This window comes from Falco biarmicus, chromosome 1 (assembly GCF_023638135.1).
Source record: "Falco biarmicus isolate bFalBia1 chromosome 1, bFalBia1.pri, whole genome shotgun sequence".
In the NCBI taxonomy this organism is placed as follows: Eukaryota; Metazoa; Chordata; class Aves; order Falconiformes; family Falconidae; genus Falco; species Falco biarmicus.
The window spans coordinates 58800435-58821847 of record NC_079288.1 but is presented as its reverse complement, the minus strand read 5'-3'; the positions used below and the strand labels follow the sequence as shown (position 1 = coordinate 58821847).

Sequence of the window (21413 nt, the reverse complement as noted above, 5' to 3'; positions counted from 1 at the left end):
CTTTTCATTGTTTGCAGTAACTAATGTACAGCCAACCAACCACTGCTTCTGGGTGGATTATAGTTGTGCAATGGTGCTGTCCTAAAGCCATAAAAATTCCTTTAAAAATCTAGGGTATATCAGCCACCTTGTACAAAGCTAATTTGCATAGTTAACTACAGTATGTTTTACCCAAAATCTGAGTAGCCTATCAATAAATAAGTAAAAGCTAGCTTGCTTCAATTAACCAGTAAGCACTTTATATAAAGATACATGATACAAGATATATAAAGATATATAAAGATAACATGTCTAGTAACATCTGGCCCTTAATTAAAGCCCACACCACTTCTTCTAACCCCACGTCCCATTTTCGCTCAAACAAACGATTATAATATTTCAAACCTGCAAACTGTGTATGACTGACTAGTAACTTTTGGAGGGCAGTAGTTTTACATTCACTTCTATCATGTGTTTTCCCAGTACAACAAATCTGAACAAGAAATGTGCAATGAAATACTATCACTTACACTCTTTGATGAACAGGTAGATCAGTGTTAGTACCACAGTGTGACCACTAAACAGGAAGTCTCCGCACAGGATGTGTGATCCTGTTATGGATAGACCACCACCAGAAATCAGTCGCAGGATCCTCTGAACCTTTGCCTGAGAATCTCCGTTCAACTATAAACACCAGAAAAAAAAAAAAGTACAAAAAAAGCTTAAGCAGCACCATAAGTTACTTGAGTAAACTTCTTGCCCAAACATAAGTAGAGTCAGGGAGACAAGAAAAGGACACAAGTTGTCTTCATTTTCTTTGGCTTTTTTCACATATTCTTAAACAAATAAGCATGCGTATCAAAGTTGACAGGTGCTAAAGATCACCTTGATAACACTAGCATTCTGTCTGTGTTTTCCCAGGCTATTTTAAAATATGCATTGTATGAGAACAAACTGCAGAATATACTGGAAAAGTAAACATTCAGAATTTATAAGGTCAGGTATCTCACGATAGCAATTGACAGAACGGGTAAGACCCATCCAAAACTGGTTGCAATACAATACAGCCTTATGTACAGCTTCTGTTATTCTGTTCAGACCTGAACAATGTTTTTACGGGGTAAGAACCTCAAACTTGCTTAATTTTAAGGTTTGGTTACAAATTCAGCCAGGACTTACTCAGTTTTAGAGGCATTTTTTTTTTTTAAACATGCATTAAGATCAGCTTTTGAGTGTTTGCCTACTATCTAGGAGAAATCAGTTTCACATCGCTGTTTAAAGATTAACTCTGGAAAAACAAACAAGATAAAGGGATAACTGAGTTTTCCATAATCAGAAAAATACTCATAGGACAGAAACTGTCCAGAAGAGCTATCAATTTTCTCCAGAGTTCAAGTAATTCATCCTGTTTTAACGCTAGCAAAATGCTCTTTCAGTATTTAAGTTTTCCTTTGCTTACCTTTTCCCACTCCTTGATACAGTCTACTACACACAAATTCCTCAAGCTACTAGAACAAAACAGTTAAGTCTTTACAACAGTCGTATGTAAATGAAGCTTTTTCAAATCGATACCGGTTCATAAGTAGTTTATCCATTATGTTCCTAAGTTGCCTCAATGTGAAAGAATAATTCTGAACAAACATTAAGCTGTACCTCAAGACCAATGAGGTCCTAGCCACAAAGTGACAAATTTATCCCTCAAGTAAATTGGCAATATTTTTAGGCTTCAAAATGCTTATCTTCTCAGCGCACAACCAATTGTTTCTTACTTTCAAGTGCACTGTTCCTTCAGTACAGCCAACACAATACAATGCTGTTCCAAGGCAAATACATGTCTACAACTTTTTATTAGTAACCAGAAGTGGCAGTAACCAAACTCCTTTGTGTCACTAAGTAAGTTGTCACAATATTTTTAAAATATTCTTGTAGAAATATTAGCATGTACATGTTCCTACATGTATCAGCTCATTTAAATAGCTGGACTTGTTTTAGTCACATTTATATACCTTTTGCAGGTTGGAAGCAGAGACAGGCAGCTGACTACATGTATTACAATAGCTCTTGACAAAACAGTGTGAGAAAGAGGACAAAGCATGTGATAACACTGTGGTTTTTTTAAAAAAAAATATTGCAACACAAACTTGCTTATCAGCCTATGAATTACAATACTGGCCTTAGATATCCCACCATGTAAAAAAACAAAACATGGCTGCAGGCTTACAGCGATCAGCTTGAGCCTTAGAAGCAAGTTTACCAATTTGGTAGCAGCACTATTTCAAAACAGGTATCTTCCTTGAAAGCACCTTAACTGCAGCAACAACTTGAGGCCCTTTCTATATGCCACAAATTTTGGTTTATCACAACCTATGTTTCTGAAGACATCAGCTGAAAGTAATTTGTGTTATTTAACCCCATCTAGAACATTATGTTCTATTTGCTCTAATGAGCCATAAGGACTCAGGCAAGAATTAGGGAGCAAAAGCTCTTACCTTTGGTGCACACTGAAAATGCATTCCAGGCACAGGTAAGGTGGTAACATACATGGTAATACAGCGGTACAGATACAAAGTTCCTATTATAAAAAAGAACCTGCGTCCCACTATTGATCTGAAAGTAAGGGAAGAGGGGGAAAAGATTCAGTACAGAGTTCACATGCAGGATACACATAACAGTTATGGAGCTCTAGCTTTATTAGATAGGCAAATCCCTAGAATTAAAGAGCAGCTCCCCACCGCCCACTTCTTCACCACACACTTCTCTAAATCAAACAGCAAAAAGGCTTTCAAGTTTTAGTCTTGCTCGCTCATTAATAGTACATAACTACCACAAAGCTCCCATCAATTTAGTGTGGCCTCAGTTGAGTAGCCAGTTTGAATCAGTGAGCTTCTCTTTTCAGTCCCATATTATAACCATGTACTTGAGCTAAATATATCTAGTTTAAGCAAAGGAAGACAAAGGAAATAGCTTCTAGTCTAGCTACAGAGGACAAGAGGTTCTTTCTCAAATCTGGATGAGATTTTTCACATCATCATGACTTCCCCTCTTTAAACACAGTCATATCTGTGAATACACTTGGAAAAGCCCAATCCCAGATTAAAGTTCACTAGTACAATGTAGGTGTCAAGTTCAGATGTAAAAAACATCATTTAATAATCAGGAGAAACCAGTGTTTCTGTATCCACCATGGACACTGGAGCATTTTCTAAACAATAATTTGTCATTTTACTGCCAGCCCTAATTCTACAATGGTAGAACCTGCAGCAATATAAGATTTCTTCTACTCTAAGTGAACAATTGAAATCCACATTCTGAAAACATACAGCAGAGGGAAAAATATAGCTACTTACTTATATCTAAGAAACAACCACTGGAATATCCATAATCCAAGTAGTATTATTCCATTTATTTCTGATACAGAAAAAGCCCATTTCACACGATCAATGTAATCAAAAAATTTGTCAGGCAAGGGAGGGCTTAGCTCCTTTGGAGGTACTCTCTCATGGACCACAGTGATCATCACAGTTGTGAGAATCAAATTGAAGAGAGCATAGACAAAGGCAATGCCTGTTTTCCACCATTCCAGAGGAAATTTGTTCCTAGATTCAGCAGGCATAGCAATCTGGATGTAATCCGGATACTTCTTTGTTGTTTTTCGCAAGCCATTAGACAAGCCCTTTGGTTTGCTAGTGCCATTTTTGTTCTCTTCACTGACTGAGAGAGTAGGTCGTGAGTAGCCATTAGAAGTGTCATTGTTTTGACCCTCCATATGCTCTTCGAGCTTTGCTGTCTCAATGGTATTCATTCCCAAGCTGTATGGCCAAACTGGGTTAACTAATGACAAGTTTCTGGGCTCTCTGAAGTATGTTATTCCTGGAAATCCAATGTTCTTGTTCCTAGATAATTTTTGATTTCTGTGCAACTCTAAAATGTGTCCATTGTGCTTTCTGCTGTTCAGATACTGTAAAGCAAATCGTGAAGACAAATCTTTCTTTCCTCTAGAGCTGTATCATCTGGAAAAAAACCAAAACAGATACTGAGGACCGTCAGAAATAGTAATGTGACACTGAACAAAATGTTTATTCTTAAATACTTGAAAATGCTTATTCTAAGTTCCATCCAGGTCTACTTACATAAACAGTCAAAAGGCGAACCAGAGACAGGTGGGTACCATGAAATAATTCAAGCCAATTCCTACTGAATAACTTCGGGAACTAGTACCTTTTTTGCTTTGTTGGGGTGCTGGGGGGTGTTGGTTGGGGTTTTGTTTGATTGTTTGTAGTTTTTTGGGTGTGGTGTTTTGGGAAAAAAAAAAAAACCACACAAAACCAAAGGACAAGATCCACAGACTTCAACAGTCATGACAGCACTTGCTTTAGCAGTTGTCACAATTAAGACTAACTAATGTTTGCAGCAATACTGAATTGTATGGAATGCCCCTAAGCAATAAAAGATATCTCCTTTTTGCCCTGCTATATGTACAATTAAGCCATCAGGACAGAAACCGGAGCTGCCAGTCTCCCTAACCACATGTCACAGAACTTGGCTTAAAGAAAAACAACCTGCTCAGGAAAAACCTGTGGAGTAACTGATCTCTTGATAGCAAGGATAAACTAAAACTAAAACAGTTTGGAAAGTTGGGCATTTGTGCTTTGATCCCTCCCCCTTTATCCTCCCCCCCCCCAAACAGAGAAGACATTTAACATAGTCAGCCTGCAAGTCCCACTGATTTCCTAACTACTGCCCTTACTGCTGAAAGGGAGAAGGGGGTAAAGGTTCAGATCCCAAATATGTGAGATTCATACAAATAATACTGAAGTAGTTATGCATTTCTAAATTAACCTCTCAGCAGTGTTTCTGAAATCCACTGTAATCAGTTGACCTTTTCTAAATCCCTGATCAACAAGTGTATGAAAACTACACATACATACCACATTCAGAATACTCTCTCTCAAAAAACCCAACAGCCAAGAAAACAAGTGATTTCAGGTGCTTTTTCTCCCTTTTACTAATCATACTGTAAACTCCACTTCCCTAAGAGAATGGGAAGTGATGCTTCAATACAACTAGCAATATTCTTTTAGAGCAGCTGCAAAAGTAATAGCCTTACTTAAGCCTGTAGTAGAATAGCATTTCAACTTTCAAATCCTTAACGCACACATTCTTCTATTCCCTGTCTACTAAACATAGGCACGTGACAGTATAAAAAGATTTGAACCAGTCTAATTGCTCAAGTTTTGGAAGTCAAGTCTACCTAGCATTCACCTACTAAGTCAAGACCCCCTTCTCAACATCATGCTATACATAAGTCACTGATGTAGAAACCAGCAAAACTTGATACATTTTATATCTTGCACAGATGAAACATTTTTAGAATTACACATCTACTGAAAAACAGAAAGCATCACAGCAAGGAATAGCCTCAGTTATTTCCTTCTTCACAGATACCTAGCACTGCTAGTAACATAAGTAAAAGGTTTTGGTTTCAGGTATGTTCAGGTATTTCAGCCTTAAAGATTAAAGAGCATCTGAACTACAGATGAACAACAACCTAACAAGCTAGAAGCAGAATGGCACTCAGGTTTAGATATTAACTTATCAAGCAAAGGAATTATACTGACAACTTGCAGAAAACGTTTTGTTCCTTCCTGATTTTAAGTGGATTGTAAGGCATATCAATCTACCATTTCTGATGGCTCATCAAGATTATTTCAAGCAGAGTGCATACTGTGGTCAAAACTTTGTTTACATTGATAGTTCAAGGTGCTACTTATCGTCTGATCAGCAACCTGTAGGAATGTAAAGGTTTTCCTTTATAATACCTTTTCAACCCATTTCTCCCCTGTTCTATAAGAAAGCAGAAACTCTATTGACGAAAAAGACAAAGATACTCTGCTTGAAGCTTTCAGTCCCTTGCTGCCTATCTGACTGGCCAGAGAAGTGATGAAGTACCAACAGCCTAATGATCCTCTGGTACAGGCTGTAAAAGGAACTCCTCAGAAGTACGCAGGTTTTTCTGCCAAGTCCCTGTCCCCATTTCACATATCCATTCAAGTCCTCATGAAGGGTGTATTCCTTTCAGCTTCCATGTTGTCCTTGCATTAATTTAGGCAAAATATCCTATTGCTTCTTCTGCTGAACTTGGAATGCCCCCATACCAAAAACAGGAGATGCTCATAAACAGCCTAGTAGTAAGCCTTAGACTTCTTCAGTAACCATGCAGCAATGTTCTGACTTAGCCATCTTGCCAGCGGTAGGGATCTGAAAATCAAACCCAATTGCTCCAAGCTACGGAACATGCCCTGGGGGAAATCTCAAAGACTCACATGAAATTGGCCAAGCAACCCAAAAGGATAAATGAAAAAGGATGTAAGGGTTACATCCAGGTTTTAGAACAACTTTTCTTTTTGGAACCACTTTAATACCTTCTAAAAATAGACATGTACCCTCATCAAGGAGCAGAGCTTCTTAACCAGCAATATTACAGCAGAACTCATAGTTGCCACAAGGAACAACATATTTCAAGGAAAATATTAACAGTGAAACAGATGCAAAAAGAGCAGGGGTCCTAACTGCTTATCCTGAGCTTCTACTTGCTCCCATGCAAACAGCTCCTTCATTTTCTGCATCCCCATTTGACAGTCATTCAAAAGGAAGCAGCTGACTGGGGGCCACATACAGCTTTGAAACAAGTCTAAGAACGCACATCTACATTTGTCTCTTCATGCTAGAACTTAAGAATAAGAAGTAGTATTATTTAGCTTGTTAGTCATCAGATTTTCAAAATAAAGGTCATTTCACATAAAGTTAGCTTACAATTGGTGTTTCTCATCCAGTATTTTGAACTTCTGTAACATTTCTCAAAATATTTTATCTTCTCTAATTTATTAAGGAGTGAATAGTCACAATTTGCACAGGCTTCCCAAATAAGTAGTTCTTAACCTGCTGTTCCAAATATGAACAATCTCACTGTGACAAGAGCATCTAAAAATGTCAGTGATCAGTGTTACTGTAAGTTACACGTTCATATATAAGATGGAAAAGTTTCTAGGCAGAAGTATTTTTAAATCTCATTCACTTTTGTTAAGGTTGGCTCAAACATTTGATACAGCTGTAATACATTCTAGTATTTGGTAGCTGCAGAAAGAGGGTCTGTAAATATAAAGTACTGCAGAAAAAAATTACAGAATTTGAGATTACATGAAAGGAAGTTATACTATCATTGACTGCATCACAGTTAGCAGGAAACAACTTTTAGTTAGTTTGTATTTTCTTCAGTCTCGTTTTTAGGACTATCTATAGGACAAGAACTAGAAAAGAAGTTGGGTAGCCTCTGCTACCTTGACAGCAATGAATAAAACCTGGCTTTTAGGAGTTTCTCTTTTTAATTTTCATTTTTTTTAAAGCATTCCAGGCCACAGTTTGTTTTTACAGTATTCCTTCTTCCACACTATATTTTAGCCTCACAGCATATAGACCACCAGAGAAGGAGAAAAGAAAACATAACAAAAAAAAAGCAAAACCAAAAAAACCCCCACAAAACAACAAAGAACCCAACTGCAGATCTATGCAAAGTACATTCAGGTGTGCAGAAACACGACTGAGTTTAATAGGTTTGCTCATCACTACTATTTCGCTACAGTAAATGTATTTTCAGAGCTGTGTCCATCTTTCAGCTGCACAATGTTTATGCTTACAATATATATAAATACATGCACAAAGTGGATTGCAGTTTATCTAACAGTTACAAGTTTATCTACATTCTCTAATAGGCTACCAACACATTTCTTGCTCATGTGATGCTAAAGAAGTGCAAGTAAGAAAAAGCTGTATTACAGAGGTACCATTTTATTTAAATGCTCTCAGAACTGATATTATCATCATACAGTCACTTGCAATAAGTCTCAACTTTTATAAAAAGCATTAGCTACTTACCCTGTAGTAGTTTTCAGTAGTAGAAATTGAGCAGATACTCCCTCTACCTCTTGAGAAGGATTTTGCAAGTCTCTTACTTCGGATTACCGATGTACCAACAGAAGCTGTTTTAAGGACTAAATCCCTTCACCTACCCAGATAGACAGGAAAAGCTTCAAGGTTACTTGTTATCTATTTGTACAATCCAAGTTTTACCAGTTCTGGGGAATTCTGTTTCTTCACATCTCTTAGTAGTAAGAAAGATTTGTTTCCGTTTTCCTGGCATTTATATCCATTGTGTTCATCACAACAGTGCCATGTTTCTGAAACAGTCAGTCCCCAAAAGCACAAAAAATATTCATACCAACACGTGTAAATATGCAGATTATAAATAAAACATGGACATTTTTTCCTTAAGAGCACTCACCAGGACCCCAGTGATGACCTAAGCAAGAAAAAAACCCCACCAATCTTTGAACCCTTATTCTGAACACTGCTGAGTAGGTTTGCCTTAATCACGTGAAGGCGTCTTCAAACTCTTCAGCTGTTTGGTCCCCGTGCTCCAAAGGACCATATTTGGTAACTAAGAGCCTGATTCCTTTTAAAAGCACTTCATATCCTGACACCTTGACAGGTTTAGATTTTCCTCCTAGTTATTTACCCTTATCTTTTGGACCCAAGGTCACAATATCTGTTAAGTGGCAGTTATTTTTTACCTTTTAGTGCTAGAGTAACTCATTATGGCAATAATCCACATACACATGGCATAAACATGAGACAGTTTTATGACAGGTTAACAGTCTTTCCTAAAACAGAGGTTTGGTGAGTGGTCAGCGTCGTATCTGTAGAATCAGAAGTGCCAACAGAATAGTTCAGGTTAGAAGAAACCTCAAGAGGTGCCTGGGCCTCTGGCCAGGATGAGCCATGACATCAGATTAGGTTGCTCAGTGCTCCATCCCGCTGTACCTTTAACAACTCTCAAGACACACAACCTCTCCAGGAAGCCTGTTCCACTGCATGGTTGTTCTTACAGTGAATGTTTGGGGCTTATTCTAAATCTACTTTTTTTCTACTATTTATTAGAAATTATACCCTTGTGTCTCATCCTCTCACCCCTGTGAAGAGCCTGGCCTTGACATTCCTGATGACCTCCCCCTGAGCCTTCTCCAGGCTGAAGCAACCCAGCTCCCCCAGCCTCTCACGGTGCCTGTGCTCCAGCCTGCTGACTACCCTGATGGCTGCTCCACTGGGCTTGCCTCCAAGTTTGTGTTTCTCCTGGATTGAGGACCCAAAACCAGACAACAGTATTCTAGATAAACCTAAGCACTGAGCAGAGAAGAATAATCACTTCCCTATAAATACTGGCTATGCTCCTATTAAACACAGCTCAGGACAGTGTTGGCTGCCTTCACTGCCAAGGCACATTGCTAACAGCCTTCTCAACAGAGCCAAAAGAAATATCGACCTTCTTCCAACAGGCTAAAGACTCCCTTCACAACTTCTTCAGAACAACAACTCCAGAAAAATGAGACTAAAAATAAGCCTTCTTCCTACTTAATCCATACTTTCAAAAATGAGCCTGTTTCAGTATTTCACATCTGGACAGAGAAGTCTGCCAGCCTAAATTGATACTTAAGCTCTGTTTCAGAATAAAGGCAAAAAAGGTGCTGTAGCACTGCATGTTTCGTAACATTGCAAAGAAATGTTGGGCTTATGCCCCTCTTTCCACTCATTAGAAAATGACTATTACAAACATTCTACAAAGAGTGGAAGTCACTGTACTAAATCAGTCTTATCAGGCAAAATAATTCTGAAAGAGTGCCAAAAGAAACCTCTGGATCAGGCTTTTATGTAGTTTGTTGTCTGAGCGTCTCTAGCTTCTCACTGCTAATTGCTTTCTTTCTGCTACAGCTTTGCAGACACTGTTGAAGAGCCACTATCCAGAGCAAGGTTCTTCTCAAAGAGACAGCAAGGTTTAAAGGTTTGTTAAAGACCCTAGCAGCACATCTGATGCCCTACACCATTTCTAGCTCACACAAAAGTTGCAGATTACTGGCTCGGGGCCAGGGGGGTGGCAGCTGGCACAGAAGGCGGGAATGTTTTCTAGACAGTTTTGTGCAATCCTCCACCTAGTTACCAAGGGTAAAGGTTCTGCTTCATAATGGAAAGTCAGACCCAGAGATTAGTCACCACTTTCAGTACAGGGTGGTGAGGAATGGGTGACTAATGTGTACTTTAAAGTGACTCTGCTACAGCTTATCAGCTATCAGGTCACTAGAAGAGGAAGTCACATACTTACAGTAAGTTTACCAGTGATACACCCTAAAAAATATTTGAGTAATTAAGAAGATAATGTCTGTAGAATTTTTCCCCTGTACTACTCCCAAAACCCAGTAGAGCCAACTCCTAAATAAGAGGTCACATTTATGAGAACATTCTTCGATCTTTTCTGCAGCAATATGAATCCTCCTCCTACAAGTTTAAAGACAATAATTGTGTAAATCTACAGTGTTTTACATTACCAGATAATAAATAAGGAATACATGCACAAGCCGCACAACTCAAGCAAAAGCTATTTTGGCACTGAAGTATACACAGAGGTTCATAGCTCATAAATCACATTTATCAAAAGTCTAATACAGACATTAGTCCTTGCAAGGCATGACATTAAAAAGTCAACTGTTAACTGTAGTCCTCATCTAGTGACAGCAGAAAGACACCACATGAATTCTTAGGAAGGACATATTTAAAACTGATCAGTATCATCCTATAAGCCAGTTTCACATATCCCTCAGTTCGAGTGGCACATGACAAATTACAGATCTCTTCATGGGAGCAACACTTGCTGTGTTCAGAGGCTCAAGCAGTAAGAAACCTCTTTTCAGGAACACCAATCTCTATCCCCTACCCTTACCTTAGGGTGTCCTGTATATGTATCCTGATCAATGTTTTACCCTCTGTGCCAACACTAAAAATCTAGCACACTAGACACTGTCAAACAAATCAGGAAATAAGTACTGAATACCTTCTCCTCTCTTCCCCCTAAAAACTTAAGAGATGGTTTTCAGCTTGCTCAACTCTGATGCAGCTGCCTGGAAAGCTTCATGAATATTAGTTATGAAGGATGATACAGATTTAACACATCCTCTATCGTTGACAGTAAACACAAATGAAATATGATCTGCTCCCTATTTTTGTTTTCCCCCCTACCTTCTTGCCACAACCACTGGTTCATAACACCACCTACCAAACAGCAACAGCACAAGGCTCTGGTATCAAAACCAACACCTCCAGTGAAATAGAGATAGCAATATTCAGACCTCTTTTCCAAGCTGTTTGTTCACAGGCTCAGACACTCAAACCTACATCCAGCTCACAAACTGAATATTTGCTTCCTTCTCCCCACGCCACATCCCTTCCCCCCCCTCAGCTTTTCATGCTATTTTCAGATGTAAACCCAGGTAATTTTCATTCTAACATCAAGAAGTTAAGACTAGCAAGCCATTTCAGCAACTACCATGATCAACTCCATACAGGTGTTTACGCAGGGGATTAGAACAACAGCACAGAATTGTCTCACAGTATATTATTTGAGCTTCCAGTTTGCAATAACCAAAATTACATCAAGTTTTGTATATGTAACTGGGGTTTCCATTGAAATTCTACCCATCAAGTTTAAGCACTACACAGTTAAAACTGTTAAAAAAAAAGTCATCACAACCTAAGCTTCCAATGTAGTCCCATGGTCTTCCTTAAACTTGTTCAAGTGTTCCGTAAGCTCCAGGTGTTCCACTGATAGAAAAAAATATTTTCCACTTACGCTGACAAGAAAAAAATGTTTCTTTTTTATATTATTTAATTAGTTAGGAAAGATGAATCTAGCTTTAAATACTACACATTTAAGTATTATGCACTTCAGCACTTCCATCCTCATTTTTGTTTCTGCCACAGATTGACAAACAGAACACACATATCCTTAGCATTATTATCTCGTCTTCTGCCTGGCACACTCCCCACAACACTGGGTATTATTGTTAAATAAAAGTTTCAAAAGGATGCTAACACTGGGCCAGCAGTAGAAAATAATTACAAATACCACCAAAGTTCTTTAATACCTTTCCCAGATATTTTGCTATCTCCATTTGAGCCTCACCATACAGGTCAGAAGAGGCCAAGGATACTATTAATGTGTTTTTACTTCCTCTCACAGAGCTATTATTTACCAAACATCTCCAAAATAATTCAAACTTTTCTTCATTATTCCCTGCTAAACTCCAGCCTTTGGTAAAAAAATATTTTCTATCCTCCAGCATTTTAACAACTCTGCATTGAACACCACTGCAATAACATCTTTTTAAGCCAAGGCTCTCATGAGGCTCGGTACAGAGGCTTTTACCATTCACAATAGTTTCTTTTATTGCTTTTTTAAAGCTTTTTAGAAGGATCTAAAGAACAGAGTTAGTCAGAAAGGATTTAAAGAACTAAGTTAGTGCTTATCCTAAATTCCCATTTGCTAAAATTGCAGTATTAAAACTACTCCTGCAAGAAAACAGCGAAGTACCATCTACAGCATCACTCCTAGAAAAGCCATCATTAGATTCTCTCGCTGTAGCATTAGACAACTGCTTTGTAACATCTACATCTTGTACACGCACACACAGCATGACTAAAAACGTACAAATGAAAGTAGTAACACAATCACTAGAGTTACATTGATCTTATCCTACCATTTGGTGAAATCTGGTGTCAAAGTACTGAGGTTACTCTGCATCTACATAAAATGCTTTTATAATACACAATATCACATACCTCAGGTAGCAGCTTCCACTCTGTAAGCTACCTGTTATGGCCAAGGAAGGCTTCTAGCCATCACTGAACCTGTTATCTTTAGAAGTATAGGAAAGTAAATGATCACTCAAACTAAACAAGCATGAATGAAGTGGAAACACAAGCTGGTCAATCAAAGTGCCTGCTAAATGGCATTTGTATCAGTTGCCCAGTGTGCTGCAACCAAATATTGTTTTCCATTTCTTTATTTAAAGACTTGAACAGCCAACACTCCTAACACTGAGTTTTGAGTCAAGATACTATTTCTGCAGCAAAAAACACAAGATGGAACCAATGTCCAAGTTTAACATTTTTCTTACTGTCCATGAGAAACTGGGGGTGGGTGGGGATGGTGCAGAAAAGAATATGTGATCAAACAAGATGTTTTAGAAAGGATATATGGAAAACGTTATTTCCAAACATATTTCTTGGTTCCCAGTCACATTTCCATGTGTGGTCTTAGAGCTCTAAAACTGGTTTACTAAAGAGAAAGCATTTTATAAAGAAATATTCAATAAGCATTTAATAGCATTCTTATCCCATGTTCAACCAGACATCTATATATACACACTGCTTTGGGAGAGGAAAGGAAAGAGGAAGAGGTATCACAATCTAGCTGAAATGTGGAAAGACTAACTACAAGGTGACAAACAGATTCTACGAAGTGTTCCCTCAAAACACACTGTAGCAGCCAGAACTGCAACAAAACAAAAATGAAAACTGTTTAAGAGAGTAGAGTCAGTCTGATCTGTAGACTCGCCAAGATCAGGGATGCTGTGAATGTGCTAAGTAACCATGTTGTACAGTAAATATGTGGTGAGTCAACTAACTCCACATGATCAGTTACAAAAGTCTAAGGTAAGAACTGAAGTGTTGACTGGAAATAATGTAATTAGTTTTAAAAGAAGGGAACACAGAACTCTGCAAAATTAGGGCACAGTAAAAAATTATTGTAGCCTACCAACTGGTGTCTTCTTGTGAAGAAGGAGATTCGATTACACTTTGCTATTTTTGCTGTGCTCCTGCATAAATCTTCCCCAGAAATATCAATTATGCCAAAAGAGATTTGCATGTATCAGCAAGGACAGTTCATGTACTGGCTTTAGAAGTGACCTTGTAACTTTAGGGCAAATTGACATAATCCAAGAAAATGACTGTTTAGAGCTGAACTTAAAAGCTAGACACAATAGTTGCTTGGATTTCAAGTGCTTTCATCAGCATAGCACTGCAGCAATCCAGGCCACTTGCGATGGTACCTACCTAGCTAAACACAGCCTGGCACAAGGGCCTGCAGAATCCTGCCTCTGCTAAAAATCAGGTGTTCCACAAACTGCTGTTACACGGCCATTTTGCAGCTAGAGCCTTTTGCACACGACTCTGCGCTTAACTACTCTCCTCAAGGAGAGTGTGGTCTTGCCAGGAGTAGGCCAGTGCATCCAGTATCATCTGTGGTACCAGTATCACCTCTAGCACCCAAGACCACACGTATTCTAGAGACAGCAAAGGGCACGAAGCGAATGCTCATAGGGACTTGATCTAGGTCAACCATGCCAATTGAGTAGTCACTACTTCAGAAAGAGGTAACTTCAGTTTCATAGCTGTATAATAAGCACAGAGGATAACACTCTCATGAGACAAGGACAATATTAAGCATGTCGATACCATGCCTTGCATGACAGATACTGTGTAATAAGAAATACCTCCACAGCAGCAATTACAGAACTGCAAAGGAGAGACACAAAAGCCCTCTAGACCAATGCAAACGCATGAGGAAGAAAACTAAAGCCACATGTACATTAAGCTACAACCCTAATATCCAAGTTGTGCTAAAATGCTAACGACAGCTGGGGCAGCCCAAGAAGATGTCCTGAAACATTCTACACTAACCCCAGCTCAGGCAATTTCTTAGAACTGTTTTATCAAGACAAGATACAAAGATGGGGCTTGTTCAGGACTTGCCATACAAGCTGCCACCCAGAAGGGCATCTTTTATTTAGCTGGAAGCAGAAGTCCAGCTGGGATACTAGCAAGTCTCACCCCACATTAAGCTGTTCCACTCCCCTCAGTGCAGCAGTAATGATTAGAGTTAGTTCATGCAAACAGTCTAGGCCATGCCATTTTAACTCTTATTAAAAGTCAATGTTAACTGTACTTCATGCAGTTAAATAGAATTATCTCCTTTGCATATCTGTATAGAGAAAAATTGCGGATCATAAGTTACTCGTGTATTGGGTGGGTTTTGTTGTTCTGGGTTTGGGTTGTTTTCTTGTTGTTATTGGGGTTTGGGGATTTTTTTGTTTCTGTTTGTGTGTTGTTTTTTTTAAAAAAAAAAAACCAAACAACAAAACAAAACCAAGGAACTTATTTTCCCCCCCCTTCCTAAAACTTTGACTTCAGTAGTCAGAGGTTTTCTTTCAGGCCATAACTGATGAACAAGTTTTGATGCCTTGATCTTCTCAGGAAGAAGCTCCCACTGAGCTAAGGTAGCAGTCAATTCATGAGTACATCTGGTCTACATGTCTTCAACTCCCCAGACAGACTTGCTTTGGGTGAAACATTTCAATTTGTTCCCTTGGACCAAGTCTGACATTTTGCTCATAATGAATTTGTGTCAAACATGGTGAGATTTAGCAGAGAAACAAGTAGCAGCCACTTCATAAGTGGAAAAAAATGCCCAGGAAATTCTAAACTAACAAACTGGAGAGGTTTTCTAGATGTACATATACTGCCAATTCACATCTCTGGAATTATTAAGTGACACAGCACTGGCAGGAAAAAAGAAAAGGAAGCAGAGGCTGCCTTTGCTCTTAAACTCAGTCTACAAACTGTCCTAAACCTATAGGACTCATGAAAAGAGGAGACGAAAGGTGTGGAAACTGTGTTTTAAAACAGTCATAATAGCAACAAGACAAAGAAGTCATCCTAAATAATACATTTTCTGTCAACTAAGACTATCTTTTACTCCATTGAATCACACTGTTACAAAATACACAACAACAGAAGTTCTGCGTCCTGCAGTTTACAAGCCTTTTGATGACAGGAGACAGGTTTATAACATGATTCTAACTGAAAATGCTATAGAATGCATATAAAAAAAAGCTATGTGAAAACACTACAGAATGCTATAAATGCATGTGTAAGTAGATTTTTCATGTTCAATTCTCGGCAATGCATGGCCAAATCATAATCTATGTAATATCAGCCTTAACACCTGCTAAGGAATACAAACCATTAAAACAAGAGTAAGCATTTTGATAATAGTAAGTGTTATGGAAGATCAATCAAGATAGTAGTTCTTTGAGCAAATTATGTGAGGCCTTAATACAATACTCCTATTGTAGTGTCCTTATAATTGCAATACAGACTTTGATAAGCCACAACCTTTTCTGCATATTACATGCATTGCAGTCAAATTTTGACTAAACTGTGTTGCCTTAAACACATATTCTAGAAAAGCTTGCAGTGCTAAAAGCTTTGTGTCCAATTTCACTACAACAGGATGCAGAGGGAGAATAGGAAGAAAGTGCACATGTATGCACACTCAAAAAAGTTGCGGGTAAGGTAAAAGAACATTGTTCTAGTGTGTGCCCTTAATGCAGCACAACAGAACAGAGCTCCTGCTTTCCTGCAACTCTCCTCTGCCCTCCAGGCCTTTGAGGGGGAATTGTGTTCCATTTTAACTTCAGCCTTTCAGTACTGAGCTCCTCTAATGCAAGACAGCTGAAGAGTTTAGTCCAAACCCTATGATGTTTAAGAGTTTATTTTAAACTTTCTCTTAAGTCCAAATTAAGAGAAAAAAGAAACAAATGGTTTATGGGAACATTCATCCTGCAGAGTAAAACCAAGCCAGGCAGTTAGTTACTTTGTTCAGATTGTCCAATGACTATACTTTCCTGTGCACACTGCTTTCTAAACTGCCTGCAAACTTTTTTTAGAAATTAAAAAAGAATTAAAAAAAACCACTACATACACATCAATGAAAAGTACTTTTACAGCAAGAAGTGTAAATATTTAGATTTTTGTTAGAGCTGAAAATTTCTTTAGCCCAACTACTCCAGCTGTGATATTTGACAGGCATTGTGCCTTGTCCCATGGTTGGTCAGCTGAGATGCATTTCATCCATCTAACTTAAAAGTCAGTATAAGTTACTTTTACCACAGACATACATATTATGCCACCCTACTTTACATAGACTAGCTCTACACAGAAGAAATTACTACTTATTACAATACTTATGCACATGAAAATAGCTTAGCCAGTTGTTTTTTTGGGGTTTTTTTTTGTTTTCTTCTTTTTTTAACAAGTGCATAGAGGAAGTTAATGACCCTGGTTACCACACACAAAAAAGCTATCCTCACTGGAGGGAGACTGCCATTCAGCTATACAGCACATGTTGTATTCGATTTCATGGTGGTAAATACTGCTAAAATGATGAATTTTAGCTAGTTAGGGATACAATCACTGCAGCCAACAGAAGTTTAAACCCATAACACTCAACTCTCCAGCAAGCTGTCATCATATTAAGTTCCAGGTTCACTATGGCACCTCAGAATGCCTTTACTTCTTGCTTCAGAGCCAAACAGGATGCCACAGCCTTTCCTCTCAAGACTGCAGTCCATCATGGAAATATATTTCTAGGAAAACAAAAACACTAAAAAAAGAGTTGGTTTTCTATTTTAGTGCATGATTTAGTGATTGATTAATAGTCAATACAGGATTCAAACCATTTCAATCCTTTCTCACAGGATGGAAAGAAACACACCTTCATTTTGGAGGATGACCTTTAGCTTTCTGGAACATTTTCCACAAATAGAGCTGTTCATTTAAAAAAAAATATATATTCAAAATCTCTCCCTATAGCTGCATGCAAAGTATACATATGCACTGAAACAAAACAATTCTGTGAAAACACAGCAGGCTGAGCACCTGCACTTCTTCAACAATTGCTACTGAGCAAATGTCTTAAGTTGGCCTCGTTACTTATTAAGTAGAGCAAAGTTTTGTGCTCATGAGCCTCTGTAAGATCAAGGTGGTATGCCAAAAGACAGGAACAAACTCTTGTCAAGTGACACACCCAAGATGGCATAAAAATCAGCGTGAAATCAAACTAAGACAAGTTCATGCTTCTGAAAATAGCAGTGTAAAGAACAGAGCATCCTTACAAATTAGTACAGTGTTACAAAAATAGAAAGAAACACAACATTTGGTAGCAGTTTTGTCAGGCTCCTAATACACAGGAACTAGAAGTAACCAGAGTTAACTTTTTAAGCTGAAACACATCAGTAGTTTCCACACACTCCTGAAATAAGTAAGTTACCAGAAAAACCAGTAAGAACTAGCAAGTATGAACTAATCCAAACTACAGCCATATCAATTAATTTCTCTCAGCATTAAACAAACAAAAAAAACCCAACCATATTTGCCTTCAAAATTTCAGTTTAAGTGCTTTTAGTTTGATACTGAAACAGTAATACATAAATTTGAACCAGAATAACCAGTGGAGGATGAAATGACAGGATTCTATGTTAAGCATCTTTTTAGCACTGTTAAGACAGTGATAGAGCATTCCAGTTTTTAAAATGTCCTTTTGAGGCAGTGAAGGGAACAGTGTGCTTTAATACAGTCTGTGTTCAGTCTCAAACCAAGACATGGGCAGTAGTATTTGGCATCCTTATAAAACATGTACAGACAGCAAGTGCTGTTTCCCATTTACAAGGTTGATGTGGGGGAAGTAAAAATAAAAATCAGATCAGCTGTAATTACTGTATAAATGTATTAGAATGCCAAGATGATGAATTTTAGATAGTTAGGGATACAGTCACTGCAGCCAACAGAAGTTTAAACCCATAACACTCAACTCTTCAGCAAGCTGTCATCATAGTAAGTTCCAAGTTCACTATGGCACCTCAGAAGGAACAAGCTACAGGATCATAGCACGCCCTCCATATGAAAGACAGAATTAACAACTATGAGGCATGACCTTCTCCAGTGCTGTTTCTCTTTAGCAAATCATGTCATCTAAATAAGGAGACTTTGTCTCCTTATTTAGGACTGTTCCACTAACCAACTGTCCAGCATTAGAGTGAACATAAGCAGGAACTTGGGTGTGTGCACAAGTAAACATTTTGTTGCTGTTAAGTACATTTCACATAACTAAAACTGTGTGAAGTCATCCAGCAGTCATCACACAACAGTTTAAGATCTTAGGAAGCTAAGCTGAATAAAAGCACTAAAAAGAGGAAAAACTAAGAAATACAAACATATTTCAACAGGAAAAAGTGAGAGCAGCTGACTTCTTAATAAGGGACTTTTACAGATGCAAGTGTTCTATTAAAGATATGTCGGGGGAGGTAACATGCCTAAACATTTGTAATAACACTTCAATAAAGGAAAACCATTACCTTTTGCTTAAGGCTTTAAGCTAGGTCTTAAAAGATCTAAGTTCTAGATAGGCTCTGCCAGAGGCTTGTTCTTTGAGGCTGGACAAGTTCCTGCACTCTGAGGAGTTACAAACTCCCACATACTTCACAGTTAATCAAGGTTTTAAAAAGAAAAACAAACCAACCAACCAAATTTAAGTTCTACCATTACAGGCATGAACACCAGAGATCTATGATTAAACAAACCAAACCAGAACACCCCTCCCATTAGTTATACTCTACAAATGCAAACTCCAATAAGTTTTGCTAGTTCACAGCAACACTGCCATCAGAACTTGCATAAAGATGAAGACCAAATAAGCATGTTAGTATGATCTAACCCATACGAGTACTTAAAACTTCAGCCTTTGAACACAATATAAGCAAGACCAACCTGGGCCTAAGATATCAGAGATGCTAGGCAAAAAACTTCTCCCCCAAATAAATAAAACTTATACAAATTCACATGGGTCATACCACAGTACAACAAGTAACAGGTAAACCTGCCTCTGAAACATCGTATTTCACCAAGAACATTACCAACTGTCTGGGCAGCTTCTGAAAACCAGTGATTACGAACTGCTGCAGGCAGTCTATACATTCTCAGACAGGGGATTAGAATGAACAGCTTCAATATATTTAGCTTCCTGGGTTTTTTTTTATTATTTTGCTTGCTTTGTTTGATTTCTTTGATGATGTCCATCTCTTTCACCACTAAAGTAACATTACTGTAAATTAAGATATACTTTAAATCATTATTTGTACTCCAAACTTTTCTATTCAGTTTCAGCCATGATACGCTTGTGTCTTACCTAAGAAAATGAATTCAACTCCACACGCTCCATTTAAGATTCAAATTACTGCTAAATCAAAAATAATCCTGAATTAATTTTAAATTAAGCCATTCTTAAGCAAAAGCATCCATAAGTGTTCTGCATCAGTTCAGCTTAAGTCACCTAAATTCAGCTGATGCAACTTACTAAAACATTCTGCGCTGCCCCAAGAGGGTCAGCATCTTTTCCTCAAGGAACAGGTGTACAACCTTAGTCTACTTGGCATCAGTAACCACAGACACACAAAAACTTCAGTGCAAAACTTAAGTATGAAGCTTACCGCACTGCACAGGCTGAATCTTACTAGAATCCTAAGGAAATCTGAATATATTACAAAAAGAAAACAGAAGACTACATAAGGATCAGCAAGAAATTAACTCTGTAAGTCAGGAATAGCAAGGCACTGCTTTGTGTGGCAGCAAAGCTCACTTTTTGGAAGCCCCACGGTTCCAGCAACAGTTTATAAACTTTGTAAACAAAAATTAAAGACTAGGTGGGATGTCCTTGAAACTTAAACATGGCAGTTCCAAGTCAACCTACATGAACTGGGGAAGGTAAGTGAAAGCAAGACACCTGCTTTTTTGTTCAGGTACCTTCAAGCGAACAGGATCTTCTCTTTTTCTAGGGTTATACATCTGAGAAAAATTAAGTAGTTAAATATTGAATGTGTGCTTTTTTTTTAACCAGAAAACTGTCTCATCAGTGTGAATACCACGAAGTTTTTCCTGAGTGATCATGCCCAAGAATTATTCTGATATTTAGACCTGAACACTGTTTTATTAAGAACCATTCTATTTACAATAACTCAACAGCTTCAGATACTCTGTTAAACTATTTTAATTTCTTCATCTGTACAACAGACAAGAATTCAATATTTTTTTTAATGCTATCAGACTACAAAAACCAAAAGGACCCACGCCTGACGCTACATATTTTGAAAGGGACTTAACATAGTAAGGAAGGAAGTTTTATTCTGCAACCACAAGCACAACCTCAAGGCAGAGCAGTCCCCTCATATTACAGATACCACATGTATGTTAGTTAGAGGGTAAGTAACAGGTTTTCCTAAAGCCATTTTAGTATACAGTTTAGTCCTATTAAGATTTGTATCAACAGCTATAAAGTAGACTTCCAACTATATTGGGAAGAAGTACTTCATTCTTTGCATTACATGTATCTCCACACAAGAGCTATTCTGGGGAAAAGCTGTGGTAACATAAGCAAGTGTCCTCATATAGGAGGCACTTGTGGTTATTAAAGTTCTGGAGCCTCACTGTAACAGATTTCAGTATAGTTAAGAAATATCTTTTAAACAGGTGCAGAATGGACAAGACAGAGCTATCTGTGTTACGTAAGACTTTCCCATCAGTAGCTCTTAAGGTCTTCAGCATCTGCTGGGACAGTGGTGCCTGGATGCCCGACATTCTTAGTGTCTGCAGCATCT

General features: G+C 38.1%; 1 protein-coding gene across 5 annotated transcripts in view; it reads right to left on the bottom strand.

Moving 5' to 3' along the window:
• The window catches only part of SGMS2 (sphingomyelin synthase 2), a 61226-nt gene that overhangs the window by 14026 nt on the left and 25787 nt on the right, over window positions 1–21413 (bottom strand). For 4 of the 5 annotated variants that reach the window (XM_056328189.1, XM_056328167.1, XM_056328199.1 and 1 more), the window contains exons 2-4: window positions 3327–3989; window positions 2469–2586; window positions 510–663 (exon numbers count right to left, since the gene is read on the bottom strand). In XM_056328189.1, the coding sequence (XP_056184164.1) occupies window positions 510–663; window positions 2469–2586; window positions 3327–3781 (727 nt within the window). In that variant the 5' untranslated portion in view covers window positions 3782–3989. Of the gene's footprint in view, window positions 1–509; window positions 664–2468; window positions 2587–3326; window positions 3990–7911; window positions 8042–21413 lie in introns of all 5 variants that reach the window. The other variant, XM_056328157.1, reaches the window with a different exon arrangement.